Genomic DNA, 18597 nt, shown 5'->3' on the forward strand with positions numbered 1-18597 from the left:
AGATGACACAAAATTGGAGGTGTAGTGGACAGCGAAGAAGATTACCTCGGATTACAATGGGATCTTGATCAGATGAACCAATGGGCTGAGGAGTGGCAGATGGAGTTTAATTTAGATAAATGCGAGGTGCTGCATTTTGGGAAAGCAAACCTTAACAGGACTTATATACTTAATGGTAAGGTTCTAGGGAGTGTTGCTGAACAAAGAGACCTTCGAATGCAGGTTCATAACTCCTTGGAAGTAAAGTTGCAGATTATTAGGATAGTGAAGGCGGCATTTGGTATGCTTCCCTTTATTGGTCAGAGTATTGAGTATAGGAGTTGGGAGGTCATGTTGCAGCTGTACAGGACATTGGTTAGGCCACTGTTGGAATATTGCGTGCAATTCTGGTCTCCTTCCTATCGGAAAGATGTTGTGAAACTTGAAAGGGTTCAGAAAAGATTTACAAGGATGATGCTAGGATTGGAGGATTTGAGCTACAGGGAGAGGTTGAATAGACTAGGGCTGTTTTCCCTGGAGCGTCAGAGGCGGAGCGGTGACCTTAGAGGTTTATAAAATCATGAGGAGCATGGATAGGGCAAAAAGACAAGATCTTTTCCCTGGGTCGGGGAGTCCAGAACTAGAGGGCATACTTTTAGGGTGAGAGGGGCAAGATATAAAAGAGACCTAAGGGGCAACATTTTCATGCAGAGGGTGGTGCGTGTGTGGAATGGGCTGCCACAGGAAGTGGAGGAGACTCGTACAATTGCAACATTTAAAAGGCATCTGAATGAGTATGTGAATAGGAAGGGTTTGGAGGGATATGAGTCAGGTGGGACCAGATTGAGTTGGGATATCTGGTCGGCATGGACGAGTTGGACCGAAAGATCTGTTTCCATGCTGTACATCTCTATTACTCCATGACAATTGTGACTTGCTCAAAACCTGTGTATTTATTTGAGAACTGGCCTGTTCAGTCATATGGAGATCCACAGCTGAAACCCTCAATCCCGAGAAGACATCTTTGTTGAATTGAGGGGCAGCCAACAGCGATTTACTTAAAAGGATTAAGAGCTCAAAGTAATCCTTATTTACATCTTCTAATCTTGATTTACTGAAGACAACTATATTAGCTCTGCCACAGAACTGACAAGAGATCAGCTGGTTCAGCAGTAACTGGGCTGATGGAGAAGGAACCATTCTCATGTGTCTTGTTTGACAGAATATTAACAGTGGAACATGATGTTTTTGCACCATGTCAGGTTACTTTTTGGATACAGGTCTTTCTGCTATGACATGCATTTCGTTAATGCAAATTCTCTACAACACGATTGACGAAATGGGGGTACAGTTTCTAAAGTGCAAACTTTTAAAGCATGTATTGGGTATAATGTGGTTCTGGCCCCATTAGTTTCAGTGGCTATTACACAATTTTCTTATAACGTGGATTGCACAAGAATGGAACTACCACGTTATCATAGAATCTCTACAGTGTGGAAATAGGACATTTGGCCTAAAACGTCCACACCGATCCTCTGAAGGGTATCCCACCCAGACCCGTTCACCGACCATACATTTCCCCTGACTAATGCACCTAGCCTACACATCCATGAATACTATGGGCAATTTAGCATGGCCAATTCACCTAACCTGCACATCCTTTGCCTGAGGGAGGAAACCGGAGCACCCAGAGAAAACCTATGCAGACAGTCGCCCAAAGCTAGAATCAAACCCAGGTCCCTGGTGCTGTGAGGCAGCAGTGCTAACCACTGGAGCCACCATTATAGCAGAACCAACTGTACAAGTTTCAAAGACTGAAAGTATACTGCCCTATAAATCAGAAATCCATCAAGACAACTTTAATATTGAGAAGACATTACTACTTTAGAAGATGCAAACAATGACAGATTCCCTTTGTATTTTCACAGGATCTGGAGCTTCTGGGGTCATTTTACTGATCACCCGCATATCATTAATAAGTCAACTGATTACCTGCAAATGCTGGGAATACATTGTTTGGACCATTCAGCTGTACTGGCAACGTTTGAATGCTGGCAAAAACAAAACACAAATGCAGTGCAAGTTATTGGGATTGAACAAGATAAATAAAAACCACTTATCATACTAAACACAAGCAGAATAAATGGGACTGTTGACATTTGATATTTATCCTGTAAAGCATCTTGGTATATTTTTTGTTATAGGCACTACTCCACCCACCTCATCTACTGCATCTGTAGCTCTCAATGTGGCCTCCTCAACATTGGGAAGATAGGATGCCAACACGCAGAGCAGTTCAGGGATCATCTCTGGTCTGCACACACCAAACAACTCCACCCTGCTATGACCAACCACTTTAACTCACCCTCCCACAAGGACATGCAAATCCTAGGCCTCTTCCACTGCCAAATCAAAGCTACCTACCAATTGGAGGAAGAACGCTTCATCTTCCACCTCGGGACCAGACAACCACATGGCTTCAACATTGACTTAACTAGTTTCCAGATCTCACCTCCCCCAAACTCATCCCAGATCCAACCTCCAACTTGGCACACTCTTGACCTGTCCAGCTTCCTTTTCACCTATCCGCTCTGCACTCTGAGCTGACCGATCACAATTACCTTCCACCTGCATCCACCTATCACCATCCCACCTACCTTCGCCCACCCCACCCCCCTCATTTATCCCACAGCTGCCTTCTCCCTCCACAATCCTGATGAAGGGCTTATGCCTGAAACATAGACTCCCCTGTGCCACAGATGCTGCCATACCTGCTGAGCTTCTCCAGCACCACACCTTTTGACTATATAAATGCAAGCACTGTCAATAATTTCTGATTAAATCACTGATTCTGGGCATTCCACTCCCTCACAACTCCTAGCATTAAGACACTTTTCCCACTCTTTCCTAATTCCAGACATCCTAATACCAAGGCAGGCTGACATGTGGAGGTTCAGTATTGTCCTGTGTTATCAGGGCAAGGAAAGAAACCCCATAAACAATTCATCTGTATGACTGTTTTGACAGTGACACCAAAGGAAGTGTTCTCTCTACGGAACAGTTATTTTCAGAAACCTCCAAACAGGAAACACTGACTGCACAAGAATGGTTAGAATTGTTAGATGCAGTGCAAAGTAACAGCTCAAAAAGGTCCCAATATGACAATCTGGAGGAAGAGCTAATTTTAGTAGCTATTTAGTCACTATCATTTTTCATAAAAATAGATTATAAATTGAAATTGTGAAGCTTTGAACTTCATATTGTTTCAAAGTGAGAAAAAATATCACACTATGACAAAGACATATACATTTTGAGCAGTTACTGGTATAACAGAAGGGAAAACGTTGAGAAAAAGGAAATTACTGCAGATGCTGGAATCTGAAACCAAAAGAGAAAATGCTGGAAAATCTCAGCAGGTCTGGCAGCATCTGCAAGGAGAGAAAAGAGCTGACGTTTCGAGTCTAACTGACTCTTTGTCAAAGGGAAAACATTTGGTCTGACTTGTATATTGCATATTTATAACAAGGTCAGTCGAAAGATCTTCATATAAAATTGCTAAAGAAATCATTGGACAACAATCAAGATTGGGAAACCCGGCTGATTTTGATCACCCCTAGGTCAAAGACCAACCCTCCTTCCAAGAAAGGTGAGCCAACACCACGAAAATCTTCTGCAGGGGGGGGGGGCCTCAGAAATATCCACCATTTTCCTGAAATGAGGAAATTACTCCTGCCTGATTGACGAGGCCCTTAGTTGTGTCCAGCCCATTTCCTATATTTCTGCCCTCACCCCTTCTCTCCCCTCCCACAAAGCTAATAAGATCCCACTGTCCTCATTTTCCACCCCACCAGCATCTGCATCCAAAAGTTTCACAAGCCATCATTTCCACCAGCTCCAGCAGGATGCCATCACCAGACGCATATTCCATTCCATTCCCTTGTCAGCATTTTGCAGGGAACATTTTCTCCTAGACACCCTGGTCCATTCCTCATCAGTACCTGACGTTCCCACTATGCCTTCCCATGCAATCTCAGATGATGCAACACCTGCCCATTTATATCCTGCATCCTCACCATCCAAGGCTCCACACACACTTTCAAGGTGAAGCAGCGATTTACCTACATTTCACTTCATCTACAATAATTGCTGCTCACAACGCAACCTCCTCTTTCCAGGGGAGATGAAACACAAACTGTGATGCTTTGTTGAACACCTGCGTTCTGTTTGTAAAAATGGTAACCTTCTAGGTGTTACTTCAACACACCACCATATTCGCTGCCAACATTTCTGCCTTGGGACTGCTGCAGTGGCCCAGAAGGGCTCAGTGCAAAGTGGAAGAGCAGCACTTCATTTTCTTCGAGGGTCCTGAAGCTTGCAGGACTCACTATCGAGTTCAATAATTTACAGACTCATCACCTGTGTGTCAGACATAGCCAAGGGCCCCATTAACCTCCTTTACCCACCTCACAGCCCAGACCCCATAATGCCATGGGCTGTTTTTAGCACAGCCATTTCCACTGACTTATGGTCCACATTATTAGTTTTTCTCTTTCTCCTGAGCATATTGTTATCCATCCCTTTTACCTGCCAACTGTTTCTCACTCTCTTTGGGCTCCATCTCTGCCTATCCTCTCACTCTTTGCACCCCTTCTCCTGTTCTTTAGCATAAATACTGTTGTTTTCTAGTTACCACCAGTTCTGAAGAAAGGTCATTACACTTGAAACGTTAACTCAACTTTCTCTCCACAGATGCTGCCAGACCAGAGTTCCACCAGCAATTTCTGTTCCCATCAAGATCTTTCTGTTTTAGTTTTACACTCATCAGGTGAACTTTGCACTTTCCAAATAAGTGCTTCAGCTAGATCAGGGGAGACAGTTGTGTTATGGTAACTTCATTGGACTAGCAATCCAGAGGCCCTTGGTTAATGCACGGAGAGTACAGATCATGCCAGTTGGTGGAATTTAAATTCAATTTAATAATCTGGAATTAAAAGCTTGTATCAATAATGGTGGCTATCAAATGACTGTCATAAACCTTTCTGGCTTACTAATGTTGTTTAACAAAGGAAATCTGCCACCTTTACCTGACATGCCTCACAGCCATGATGTTGGTTCTTAAATGCCCTTGGTACTGGCCAGCAAGCGACTCTGTTCTATTAAACTGAGGAAGGAACACTCGACCTGAAACCTTAACTCCTTTTTCTCCACAATACTGCCAGACCTCCTCAACCTTTCCAGCAACTTGCTTGTGTTTCCTAAAACACCCTTGGCAAAGGAAAATTCCACCAAACAAATTTCTCTCACTTGTGATCTCCTTTGTCCAGAAGAAAGGAAAAACAAAGCATGAATCTAGCAGCAGAGAGAGAACTCAAACTTATTACAGCAGCAGAGAGGGTGTTGCATCCAGCAGCTTCAACTCCCAAAACTCCAACAACTAAAAGCAATAACTAAAATCTTGTGTTGGAGTGCCTGACTCTACCCATTTGTGCTTTTCTTTTGTAATTTAAAAGAAAATCAAAATCCATGACTCTGCTTTCCATGGAGCAGACACATGGGAAAATCTAGCCCTGTGGAGTTGCAGTCTTCCTTGCTAATATCTGGGGGCTTGTGCCAGAATTGGTAGAGCTGTCTCAAATACTAGTCAAGCAATGACTTGATAGTCATGGTCAGGTCTCTTATGTTAATCTTGTGTTAAGCATTATCATAATGCTTAACACAACAGCTACTCCATGCCTGTTTATATGGCATACCAGAAAGTACCCACTAGAGGTGGCAGCACAGTTGTACATGATAGGAGGAATTCCCTAAGTCCTCAACATTGACTCCACAACCCATTAGGTCTCATGATATCAGATTAAATATGAGCATAAAAATATACTGCTCATTATCATAGAACATAGAACAATACAGCACAGAACAGGCCCTTTGGCCCACGATGTTGTGCCGAACATTTGTTCGAGCTTAAGCACCTATCCATGTACCTATCCAATTGCCGCTTAAAGGTTACCAATGATTCTGACTCTGCCACTCCCACAGGCAGCGCATTCCATGCTCCCACCACTCTCTGGATAAAGAACCTACCCCTGACATTCCCCCTATACCTTCCACCCTTCACCTTAAATTTATGTCCCCTTGTAACACTCTGTTGTACCCAGGGAAAAGGTCTCTGACTGTCTACTCTATCTATTCCCCTGATCATCTTATAAACCTCTATCAAGTCACCCCTGATCCTTCGCCGTTCCAATGAGAAAAGGCCTAGAACTCTCAACCTATCCTCGTACGACCTATTCTCCATTCCAGGCAACCGTCTGCACCCTCTCCAAAGCTTCCACATCTTTCCTAAAATGAGGCGACCAGAACTGCACACAGTACTCCAAATGTGGCCTTACCAAGGTTCCGTACAGCTGCAACATCACCTCACAACTCTTGAATTCAATCCCTCTGCTAATGAACGCTAATACACCATAGGCCTTCTTACAAGCTCTATCCACCTGAGTGGCAACTTTCAAAGACCTATGAACTTGGACCCCAAGATCCCCCTGCTCCTCCACCTTACTACGAACCCTACTGTTAACCCTGTATTCTGCATTCTTATTTGTCCTTCCAAAATTGACAACCTCACACTTGGCAGGGTTAAACTCCATCTGCCACTCCTGCATCATATCCAAGTCCCTTTGCAGCCGACAACAGCCCTCCTCACTATCCACAACTCCACCAATCTTCGTATCGTCTGCAAATTTACTGACCCACCCTTAGACTCCCTCTTCCAAGTCATTAATAAAAATTACAAACAGCAGAGGATCCAGAACTGATTCCTGCGGAACTCCACTTGTAACTGGGCTCCAGGTTGAATATCTACCATCTACCATCACTCTCTGACTTCGACCGGTTACCCAGTTCTCTATCCAATTGGCCAAACTTCCCACTATCCCATGCCTCCTGACTTTCCGCATAAGCCTACCATGGGGAACCTTATCAAATGCCTTACTAAAATCCATGTACACTACATCCACTGCTCTACCCTCATCCACATACTTGGTCACCTCCTCAAAGAATTCAATAAGACTTGTAAGGCAAGACCTACCCCTCACAAATCCGTGCTGGCTGTCCCTAATCAAGCAGTGTCTTTCCAGATACTCATAAATCCTATCCCTCAGTACCCTTTCCATTACTTTGCCTACCACCGAAGTAAGACTAACTGGCCTGTAATTCCCAGGGTTATCCCTATTTCCTTTTTTGAACAGGGGCACAACATTCGCCACTCTCCAGTCCCCTGGTACCACCCCCTGCCACCTCAGCTGATGAATCAACATTCCTCCATGTTCAACGGCACTTGGAAGCAACAATGGACTGTAGCAAGGGGACAGAACACATTCTGGATGAGGGACTTCATCAAAAGAAGTTTGGTAGCACCACTACTGATTAGGACATGGTCTGCTCAAAGGACATAGCTGCTACACTGGGTCAGTGGCAGGTGACGTGGAAACCAACAAAAGGACAAGACATACTTAACTTCATCCTCACCAATCTATCTGTAGATGCAGCAGTCCAGAAAAGGAGACAGAATTTCACTTTCACATGGACAACACCCTCAATCATGTTGTGCAGCCCTACCATAGTGCTAAATGTCATAGATCTGAGTGAACTCAAACATCTTAAAACATGGCATCTACCAGTAGCCAAAAGAACGGTATTTAACTAGAATCTGCAATCACTTGCCTTGGCATATCTCCCACTCCACCATTAATATCAAGCTGGGCATCAATTGTGCTTCAAATGAAGCATGGAGGGCATACAAGGAGCATACCAAAAAATGAGGCATTAACGTGTTGAAGTGACAGTGGTACACAAGTAGACCTAACAGCACAAGTAGTATGCAACAGTCTTGGCCAAGCAAACCTACATCCAGTAGATCACACCTAAAATTCTACAGTCCTACACAAGGGCAGACAATTAATAGCTAACCAGAGGCAGCGGTTGCTCTTCCTCAAACATCTCCATATTCAATGCATAGTTGAGCATTTGTAACCACTTGCAGCCAGAAGTACCAAGTAGATGATCTAGTTTGACTTCTTCCTGAGGTTTCTAGCACCACAGATTCAATTCCACAATTCAATTCACTTAATGGGTTATCAAGAAATGGCTGAAGGCATTCGATACTGCCAAGGCTTTGGGTTCCTGATAACAGTACAGTCTGGCAATAACACTGAAGGCTCCAGAACTAGGTGCAGCCTAGCCATGCTCTACAAGCACAGCTACAACAGTGGCATCTACACAACAATGTGGAAGATTGCCCAGCTATGTCCTAATTGCAAAATGCAGGACAAACCCAACTCAACAAATCATTGCCATATCTCAATCATCAGCAAAGTGATGAAGGTATTGTTGACAGTGGTATCCAGTGGCATTTACTCAGCAATAATCTGCTCAATGATAAGCACTCGGGTATGGCCAGAGGCAAATCTTTGGTCCAAATATGAATACAAGAACTTAACTCCAGAGGTGAGTTGAAAGCAACTGCTCTTAACATCAAGGTCCACTTGACGGAATGTGCCTTAGTAAAGGAGTTAATGAAACTGGGGGAAAAAAAAGTCTCCACAAAATCATATTTAACACAAAGGAAAACGTTTGTTATTGGATGTCAGTCATCTCAGCCTCAGGATTTCACTGCAGGAAGTCCTTAGGTGTAATGTCCAAGGTCCCGATCACCTTCAGCTGCTTCATGAATGATCTTCTCTTCATTGTAAGTTCAGTAGGGGAATGTTTGTTGATGATTGAGTAATGGTCAGCACCATTTAGGACTGCTTACATACTGAAGCAGTCCACAGTTAATTCTGATATTGTCCAAGTATTGTTATGTATGAGACAAGGGTCAATCAAGATATATTCGTTGCCTGGCACAAGTGTATCAACAAAATTCAACATGTTCCTCCCACATAGTGCCACTGAACAGAAAAGCAATGCAATCAAACAGAATCAAAATGGCTTTGTAGAAGGAAATTCTGAGGATCTAACAGCAAATGTGGATAAAGAGAATATTTTGAAAAGGCACATGACAAGGTGTATTATATTAAAGATTATTACACAAAATAAAAGGTCATGGCATAGGGTACAACTTGTTAGTTAACAGATACTCTATCAGTCCTAACAGGAGAAAGACAGTAAGCATAAATGAGTCATTTTTGGTTTGGAAAGGGGTGACAAATGGGGTACCACAAGAATCAGTGCAGGGCCTTCAGTATTTGCAATTTCTCAATAATTTGGATGGAGACACCAAACATGCTAAAAAAATCAACATAACATGGTTGCTAAATTTGCTGACGGCAAGAAGACAGGAAAAGTGAAGATGACATGTTTTCGTGCTGTAGGACTCTGTGACCATGACGTGATCTATTTTCCTTTGCAAACTTGAGTGAGTGTAAAAATTAGGCAGATGGACTATGATGTGAGAAAAAAAAATGTGAACCTGACCACTTTGGCAGGAACAATTGCAAAACAGTAGATTATTAAAATAGAGAGGATTATAAAACTGAGGTACATTGGGATCGGAATGTTCTGGTGTATGAATCACAAACAGTTCATGTACAGGTACAGCAAGTGATTAAGAGGCAAATGGAATGCAGTTCTGTCATGCAAGTAGAATGAAGTATAAAGTTAAAATATTTTGCTAAACTTGACAGGGCGTTGGTGAGACTACAACTGAGGTATTGTGAATTGTTTTGCTCTGTTTATTAAAAAAAATGAATATTAGTGCATCAGAAGCAGGTCAGAGAAGCAGTAACTCAATTAATTCCTTTGATAGATATTACACTATCAGAAACATTGGATAGACTGGGCCTATATTCATTGATGTTTAGAAAAATAAGAGGTGACTTTATTCAATCATACAAGATCCTGAGGTAAGGTGGTGTGACAGGGTGAATGCTCAAAGAATGTTGTTTTTTATGATAGGGACTAGAACTAGTGGGTACAGTTAGAAAATACGGTTTACCCATTCAAGACAGACAAGGAATTTTCTCTCTCAGAAGGTGGAGGCACGCTCACTGAATATTTTTAAGGCATAAATTGATTTGACTCCTTTATTAGTCTAGAATGCCAGATTATCATGGATCGATAGGTCAAAATGTAGAGTTGTGGCCATGTTATTAATGAATGATGGAACCACTTGAGGGGATGTGGTTTACTCCCATTTCTAACTTATGTTCATATGCATGGGGCCAGTCAGATAAATAATGGGGAGAGTCACACTTCCCAATGCCTATCCATCAGCAATAAGGCTCAAATCAGAATTGTGTTGGAATACTCTCCACTTGCCTGTAAGAGTGCAGCTTTAACAACACCACAGAAGCTTAACATCACTCTTATGGACATCCCATCCATCACCATAAACAATCACAACTCCACTACCAGTGCAGATTGGCAACAGTATGCACTCTACAAGATGCACTGTAGTAAATCAAAGCTCTTTCAACCGCAACCTCTACCACGTAGAAGGACAAGGGCAGCAAGTTCTTGGGAACGTCACTGAATACAAGTTTCCCTCCAAGCCATACATTATCCTGACTTGGAACTTTTGTTGGATCAAACTTCTGGAACTCCTTTCCCAATAACACAGTGGTTGTACCTATAGGAGGATGGTCTACATCCCTTGAAACATTCATTTCAGATGTCTGAGAAACACAAGACTCCATGAATAGCCATTTACCACACTGGGAACCATGCAGCAGTAACACATTCTTGTGTCAGATGAAGATAAATAGCTAAACAGAAGTTTTGGAGAAGCTTGCACTCTTCAGACATCACAGTTAAGACATCACATCAAAAGGACAAACAAATTAGGAACAAAAAAAAAGGTGCCAGAGTTTAATTCAGGCATGTAATCTAACCTTTGCAAGCCCTGACAGATTTTCCTCACCAACACAGGTGTAAAACACTGACTGACCCACTTAAACACGGCTCCACAGATTACATCTGTGCAAATGCTCAGGAGTTAAAGACAACTGTTCTTCAGATACAATGATCAAAACTACTGAATCACTTGTTTCAATAAATTAAGAAATTAATTCTTCTCGCTATTAAAAACAAATATAAGGGTTGTCAACAAGGTGTTATGGAAAACACATTCACATCAAGAAAAGCAAAGCTATGATGGGTTTTTAAAAATGCTTTCAGTTCTTCCTTTTCCACCCAAAAACACAAGGTAAATGTCAATGGCTAGTTGCAAGTGGACATTTTCCTTTTAACCATACTGGAAATCAACTATCTCTGATTACTGAATGTCCCAGACTAAGGAAACCAAAAGTATAGATTTGGACTTTAAGTGCTCTTGTGGTACAGTAGTAGTGTGGGCTAGAAGACCTAGGTTCAGGTTTCACTATAGGATTGTGTTATAACATGTCTGAACAGGTTGATTCAACATAACTAAAATTGGATATTTAAATAATCTAACAAGACCGGGAGCCTACATGGGTCAGCACTGACAGGGATGATGACGGAACAGGGCTGACACAAGTCAGCATACACGCAAAATGAGTTGTAATTTTTGACCAAAGTCCCAAGCTGGTTAGTTGTGTCAAACTATTCTGTAAAAATAGACCCAAGACATGCTGATAAAGACTGAAGACGATGAACAGCTCTTTCAACCCCTTCTTGACTGACGTGCTGTTCGTGCAAAATTCAGTCTCAACAATGGCAGATGTTTTCTCTTACATACCACCTTTAGCTAAACAAGACAGTTCACAATAGCAGGCTGCACTGAACCCAGGCACAGAGCTTCTGATTGCATGTGCTCCGATTATTCCCACCTGCATAACATCATGAGCAAACTTTATGAAACAAAAGGTTCTGAAGGAGCTTGACAGAGTAGAAATGGCAAAGTTGTTTCCCCTTGTGGGTGAATCTAGGAGCAGAGAGCATAGTTTCAGGGAAACGACTTGTCCATTTAAGACAGTGAAGAGGAGGAATTTCTCCTCTGAAGGAAAGTAGTGAATCTGTGGAATTCTTTACCACAGAGGGCTGTCGAATTGGATAAAAAGTACTCAAGATGGAGATAGACAGATTTTTTTTTTAAATCAGCAAGTAAATCAAGAGGTCTGAGAAAAAGACAGGAAATTGGAGGATTATCAGCAATGATCTCAGTGAATGGTCAATGGACCTAATAGCTTACTTCTGTTCCTATGTTTTCTGGTCTACAGTCTTAGCAAACTTTATCCACCAGTTGAGGAACTCCTCATCCATGCCTTTTTTTTTAAAAAAAAACTAGATATCATTATTCCATTGCTCTCTTGAATGGCTTCTCACTGTACAAGCTCTAAAATTTCACCCAAACATCTGCTAGCTGTATTTCAGCTTTCACAAAGTCCTGGTCATCTACCATTTACTGCTGCCTGATTAATGAAGTCTTCAAATCCAGCCTCAAATTCATTATTCTCATCGAGTGCTCAAATTCATAGCAACCCTACCACTAAAGGTCCTAACATGTTATGATACGTATGAAGAAATATCCTACAACATTTGCCATCAAGGCTTACACATGAGGAATGGTGAATTAGTCCCAACTGAACTGCAGCAGAAACAGAAGAATGGCGGTGGGGACTGCAAGAACAGATAGCTTCCAACTCCAACCTGAACAGCAACAATCAATATACTTTCAACATATAATGGTGCAAAACTACCAAACACCTTCAAGACTTGAAAAAACATTCCTGTCAGTGTGTAGAGATAAATAATTGCTGGCATTGAGGGTTATGGTGCATATAGCTTGACTGAGCTTGCCAAGCACGACATCAGTGTGTAGAAAGATTAGTTGTTGCTGCAGGGATTTGTTTGGGTCATTTAGAGATTGACAGATTATTAAAGTCAGGAACTTCATGTTGCAACAGATTTGTTGTTTTAAAACTCAAAATACATCCGAAGTGGTCCTCTGCCCAATTTTTCCTTTCTTCTGCAGAAGCTGAGAGGTGGAACAGATTTCCAATGGTTCATGAGCTTGCAGTAGCTACCAAGGAGGCCATGAAGGTAATAAAGGGAGTCTGATTACAAAGTCTGATATTTTCACATACATTAGGGGAACTGAATTTATTGTTTACATCTTTTTTTGGAAAGTTGCAACCACTGTCAGCTTACATGTTACATTTACATCTTATATTTTTCCTCTTGATCTGCCTCCCTCCTATTTCAAAGGCCTAATTTTGACACAATGCAACATTTCCAGCCCCTCACCCAAGTAACCTTTCTAACATTGATTTTCATAACAAGTGAGACACAGCAAATCGACAGACTGTTTTATCTCCAAGCTACATTACGCATGGTTAATCCTATTCAGTATCCACACTTGTAAGAAAACGGCAACTTTGTTGCAAACTAGTCAAAATGGTAGATAATGACAAATGTTCTGCCACAGAAGAGCGTCACAATATGCTTCATACAGCTAGGATGTTGTGTAGATTATAGGTATCCAGTGAAGATAGAATTATGTTCGACTAAGAAACCTCAAACAAAGGATAAAAGTCACAACACCAGGTTATAGTCCAACAGTTTTAATTGGAAGCACATTAGATTTTGGACCATCGCTCCTTCATCAGGTGATAGTGGTTACCACCTGATGAAGGAGCGTCGCTCCAAAAGCTAGTGTGCTTCCAATTAAACCTGTTGTTGTGTGATTTTTAACTTTGTACACCCCAGTCCAACACTGGCATCTCCAAATCAAACAAAGGATGACACGTTAAGATCAGCCACAGTATTGGGTACTGCTACTGTTGACTGAACCACAGTTAGCATGGAATAAAAAAAAATCAATCTGGAGAGATGGCAAGAAATATTTCAGTCTGATACTCTAGCATTCAAAGGGAGGCCTAGTACATTTAGTCAATGTAGAATCACAGTTATGTGAAACACTAAAATCGAAAACAGCAGCAGCCTTGACCGAATGATACGCAAAACACAGTACACTGTATTAACCGGCACACTATCAAACAAGCCAGAATTTCGAACAGCACATTTAAATGATCAAAGGGCCTGAAACTTCCAGTGTTGAGATATGCATTCTTTTAAAACAGCTAATAATAAAAAAATTATAAATCTGCACAGGTTTTTAGGATTTATAGTGAAATTAAGTTAGTGTGTTATTTTCAGTTATTGTGCCTTGAAAAAAAGTGACATACTGTTCAAGCAACTGTCCGTAAAGTTGAATGGCATTTCCAAAAAAAAAAAGAGGGCCTGAGGGAGGTGGTTTCATTCAGCCTGGTGTTCAGTTCTAATGGTTTCATTGCGATGCCCTGCTGTGTTGGGGCATTCACTTCCCAAACTGCTTCCCCTCACCCTTAATGAGTCAAAGACAGAACAGAAAGTATTTGAGTCCAGAGTAATCTAATTCCCTGTTAAGACTAACTGGCACCACCCATTCCTTCAGCATGCCAGATAACAAAACATTTACTGTGATTAGTGATGCACACGTCCAAACAACTACAGGAAGTGTGTGGGACAGCTGCTATTCTCATCTTCACTTTTATTGTCTATAGACAATGTGGAAATCCTGTTCACTAAAAACAGTTACAGACCTGAAATGTTGACTTTTTCTGTCACTCCAGACATAGAGCATTTCATCATTTTGTTTTTATTTCAGATTTATAACATTTGCAGTACAGTTATTGGTTTTTGTGAGAAGCCTTTAATTGGATCTCTTGTAACCTTGATTCAAGACTGATCCCTGACTGGTATCATTAACTAGTTAAATGACCAAATACAAAAAAACAGTTGATGCATTATGACTCACTGGGGCACGTGTACCACAAATCAAACCCTACCACACCCAGAGTCATCAAAAATGTGAACATTTGATAAAACCATCAAATTTCTCAATTTTACCTCACTGACTAATTCAAGTTAAAAGGTGGTACATAAGAACACAGGAGCTTGAAGGAGAAGTAGACAATTCAGCCCCTCAGACCCACTCTACCATCTAATACGATCATGAATGGTCACATCTCAACATCGATTCCACTTTCCTGCCTGCTCATTACTAATGGGAAATCGCTCTCTTTAGATTCATTCAATATCCTGGTATTGGTCACACTCTGGGGTAGTGAATTCCACCATTTCACGACCATTGGAGAAAGGCAATTTCTCCTAATCAGTTTTAAATCTGTTGCCACTTTACCCAAAAATTATGGCCTGAGGAAACATTCTCTGCATGTACCTCAAATAGATCTCCTCGGATTCTTCTAACTGTTGACAGTAAAGGTCTAAGCTGCTCATTCACTCTTCATAAGACAAACCCCTCATCTCTGGAGTCGATCTCGTGAACCTCCTCTGCACCGCCCTCCAATACAACGACATCCCTCAAATAAGGGAACCAAAATTATATGCAGCATTCCAGGTGGAGTCTCATGATGCCTTGTACAGTTGCAGTAATACTTCCCTACTTTTATATTATATCCCTTTTGCAAGAAATGCTACAATTCCAGCTGTCTGCTTTGTTACCTACAAACTAGTTCTCTGTTATTCATGCACCAAATCCCTTTGCACCAAAGCACTCAGCAGTTTCACTCCATTTGGATAATAAATTGCCTTTCTATTCCTCCAACCAAAACAGCTAACCTCACACTTATTTTCATTTGACTTCACTGGCCATAGTTTGGCCCATTCACCTAGCCCATCCATTTACAAATTTTCTATTTCTTCAGTGCAACTTACTTTTCGAAATATTTTAGTGTCTTCTGCAAATATAGTACTGACTATAGCACTTTTTATCCCTGCACTGAAGTCATTAACATAGATTGCAAATAGTTGGAGCACCAAGGACCAACACCTGTGGTACCAAAATAGATACACTTTGCCAATCAGAAAAAGACCCATTGATTCCCACTCTCTGCTGATGGTTAGCCAATCCTCCATGCTAACAAATTATCCCAACCCCACATGATCTTAAAACTGCACAACAGATATTTTCCCATTAACAAATAACTGCTATAATCAAACTGTTTTTAGCTAATGGCAAAAAAGTAGTCAAGTTGAATTGCTCATTTATAGCTAGTGGTGTTGATGCTGGCCATGATGTGAAGGTGCCGGTGTTGGACTAGGGTGGATAAAGTTAAAAATCACAACACCAGGTCACACTCCAACAGGTTTATTAGAAGGTTCTAGCTTTCGGAGTGCTGCTCCTTCATCCTTTAGCTCTCTGAAAGCTTGTACTTTCAAATAAACCAGCTGGACTATAACCTGGTGTTGTGCAATTTTTAACGTCATTTATAACTGTTTAAGTTGAACTTTACCTTTTAAAAATTCCTTTTCACACTTCCAGACATTCAGCACCAGTTTAAACTAAAGCCATGGAGAGGTAGCTTTCTTTCTGACTCTTTGCCATCGATAGAGTGGTAGGTACAGTGAATCTTAGCCTTTTATTCCTTGGTTTGACATTTCACTCTTTCAGTGTCTTTGAAGGTAGTTTTCGCTTTCTGATTTCAACAGGGGATTTGCAAAGATCAGCTTATAGGGAAAAGGTGAGGGAGAGTACCTAATTACTAAAAACTTTCTTTCACTTCACACACAAAGGAAAGAGAAATGGATGTTGTATTGTACACACACAAGGCTACAGCTACTTGCCCAGGAACCAGTCAAGAAGTTGTTACAATGCGGAGGTCTCCTGAACCGACAACAGGTACCACTTAAGAGTCATACAGCACAGAAACAGACCCTTCAGTCCAACCAGTTTATGCCAAACATAATCCCAAACTAAACTAGTCCCATCTCCTGGCCCATATCCCTCCAAACCTTTCCTATTTATGTATCTATCCAAAAGTCTTTTAAACGTTGTAATTATACCCACATCCATCACTTTCTCAGGAAAGACAAATCAAAAGACTACCTTTGGGCAGAATTGCCCTGAACACACAATTGGTGCTGATTTGGCTCAACTTCTCCTTCACTGCCTGAATAAGGCAACATTGTATATACAATTCACAATGGGCTCCAGCAACTTGATTTTAAAACTGCAAACATCTTACGTGGCTTAAAACATATCAACCCCATTTTCAGTCCACTGTTCAAAAATAAAAGTGGTTTTATACATGCAATACTCGTCCCTTTTGCCATCCAGTCTGACAGAGAGTAAGAGAGACACAGAGGACTTCACCACCCACTGCAATTAAAGTAAAACAGTAACATATCCTCTCAGCAATCTTAAAGTACTCGCTGATTGCGGGACATGTCCAAAGAACTTTTGCACCCACTCTGCTGTTGACAACGTAAGACTTTTATCTGGATGATCAGGTACTTGCTGTAGGCCAAGCAGGAAGGATGGTGGTGTGATAGAAACAGAGTACTTAAGTCTGAAATGTGCGAACTGAGGCAAGAATAAAAGCAAACGTCAGAAAAGAAACATGCAGCAACTCTGGGGAAAACGAATGACAGCAAATTAACATTTTGGGTCTAAGGGTTTGGAGGAAATGGTCTTTCACTAAAACCATTAACTGACTGACATCCATTTCTCCACAGATGTTGCTTCACAAGCTGATTCTACCCACCTCGATTTCAGGAGATGCTGCACATCTGAAACTATGTTTTGCACTGAGATAGTTTCTGGTCTTATTCTGAATTTGATTATATTTGAGGCAACAGGACAGGTAGGAGAGAGTTTGAAAAGACATGCAGCAGTTAAAGACGACTGTGGAGATAAAGACAGATCACAACTTATCAGCTTTTAGTTAAAAATCACACCACCAGGTTATAATCCAACAGGTTTAAATTGGAAGCACACGAGCTTTCGGAGCACCTGATGAAGGAGCAGTACACCCCAGTCCAACACCAGCATCTCCAAATCATATCAGCTTTTAGCCAGTTTTCAAGGTGACAACGGGTATGGATAAAGCAAAAATAGATAAGAAAACGTTTACTGGCAACAGAAGCAGAAAAAGATGAGAATTTGTTTGTTAGTGAGTTAGTATAGAATTAGATGAAATTGTGTTGCATAAAATATGCAAATGTACCAGTTGGCATAATAAAAGTTATTTAACCCATTAGCAGTTAAGAGGCCAAGAATTTACCAAACATAGAGATGTAAATTTTATTATTTGCAAATTGTGAACTTGCAAAGTCTAACCTAAATATGAAATTACCTTTAAGTTATTTTACTACCTAATCAGTTTTCAAATTGAAGATTAACCAGTGGCTCTAACTTCTGCAGTACTTCTAGACGATGTTACAGTCAATACCATCCTCCACTCAGTTGTTATCACTCACTCACTCCCAAAAGCTCCAGTCATTACTGGATAGGTAATGATTTGTAGATATGGAAAATAATCTGATGAATTGCACAAAGGTTCTGGTTTGGGTTTCAACTTGATGAGTAGTTTATCTGTTTGGTGACTTCTTCGTTTTGCCAAGCTGTCTCTTATGTACTGATGTTCATAATGTATTAGCAACTGTTATCAGGCTAGATTCATGGGATGTTGATAATTATTTCATTGTTTCAAAGAAGAAAGGTATCTTAAAGTTTTAAATATTTACATGAAGTTCTGGTATTGTTCCAGCAAAGGACAGAGAAGAGAGTACAAAACAACATTTATTTCAATTGATTCCCTTAGTTGAGCACAAGATAGCAGAGGGAAATCTGACAGCTTT

At 41.1% G+C, this 18597-nt stretch overlaps 1 protein-coding gene across 3 annotated transcripts in view; it reads right to left on the reverse strand.

Moving 5' to 3' along the window:
• dtx2 (deltex 2, E3 ubiquitin ligase) overlaps positions 1 to 18597 on the reverse strand; it is an 81087-nt gene that overhangs the window by 30882 nt on the left and 31608 nt on the right. For all 3 annotated transcript variants that reach the window (XM_043718749.1, XM_043718748.1, XM_043718747.1), the window contains exon 3: positions 1972 to 2030. In XM_043718749.1, coding sequence (XP_043574684.1) covers positions 1972 to 2030 — 59 coding nt within the window. The remainder of the gene's footprint in view (positions 1 to 1971; positions 2031 to 18597) is intronic.

This window comes from Chiloscyllium plagiosum, chromosome 28 (genome assembly GCF_004010195.1).
Source record: "Chiloscyllium plagiosum isolate BGI_BamShark_2017 chromosome 28, ASM401019v2, whole genome shotgun sequence".
NCBI classification, from domain to species: Eukaryota; Metazoa; Chordata; class Chondrichthyes; order Orectolobiformes; family Hemiscylliidae; genus Chiloscyllium; species Chiloscyllium plagiosum.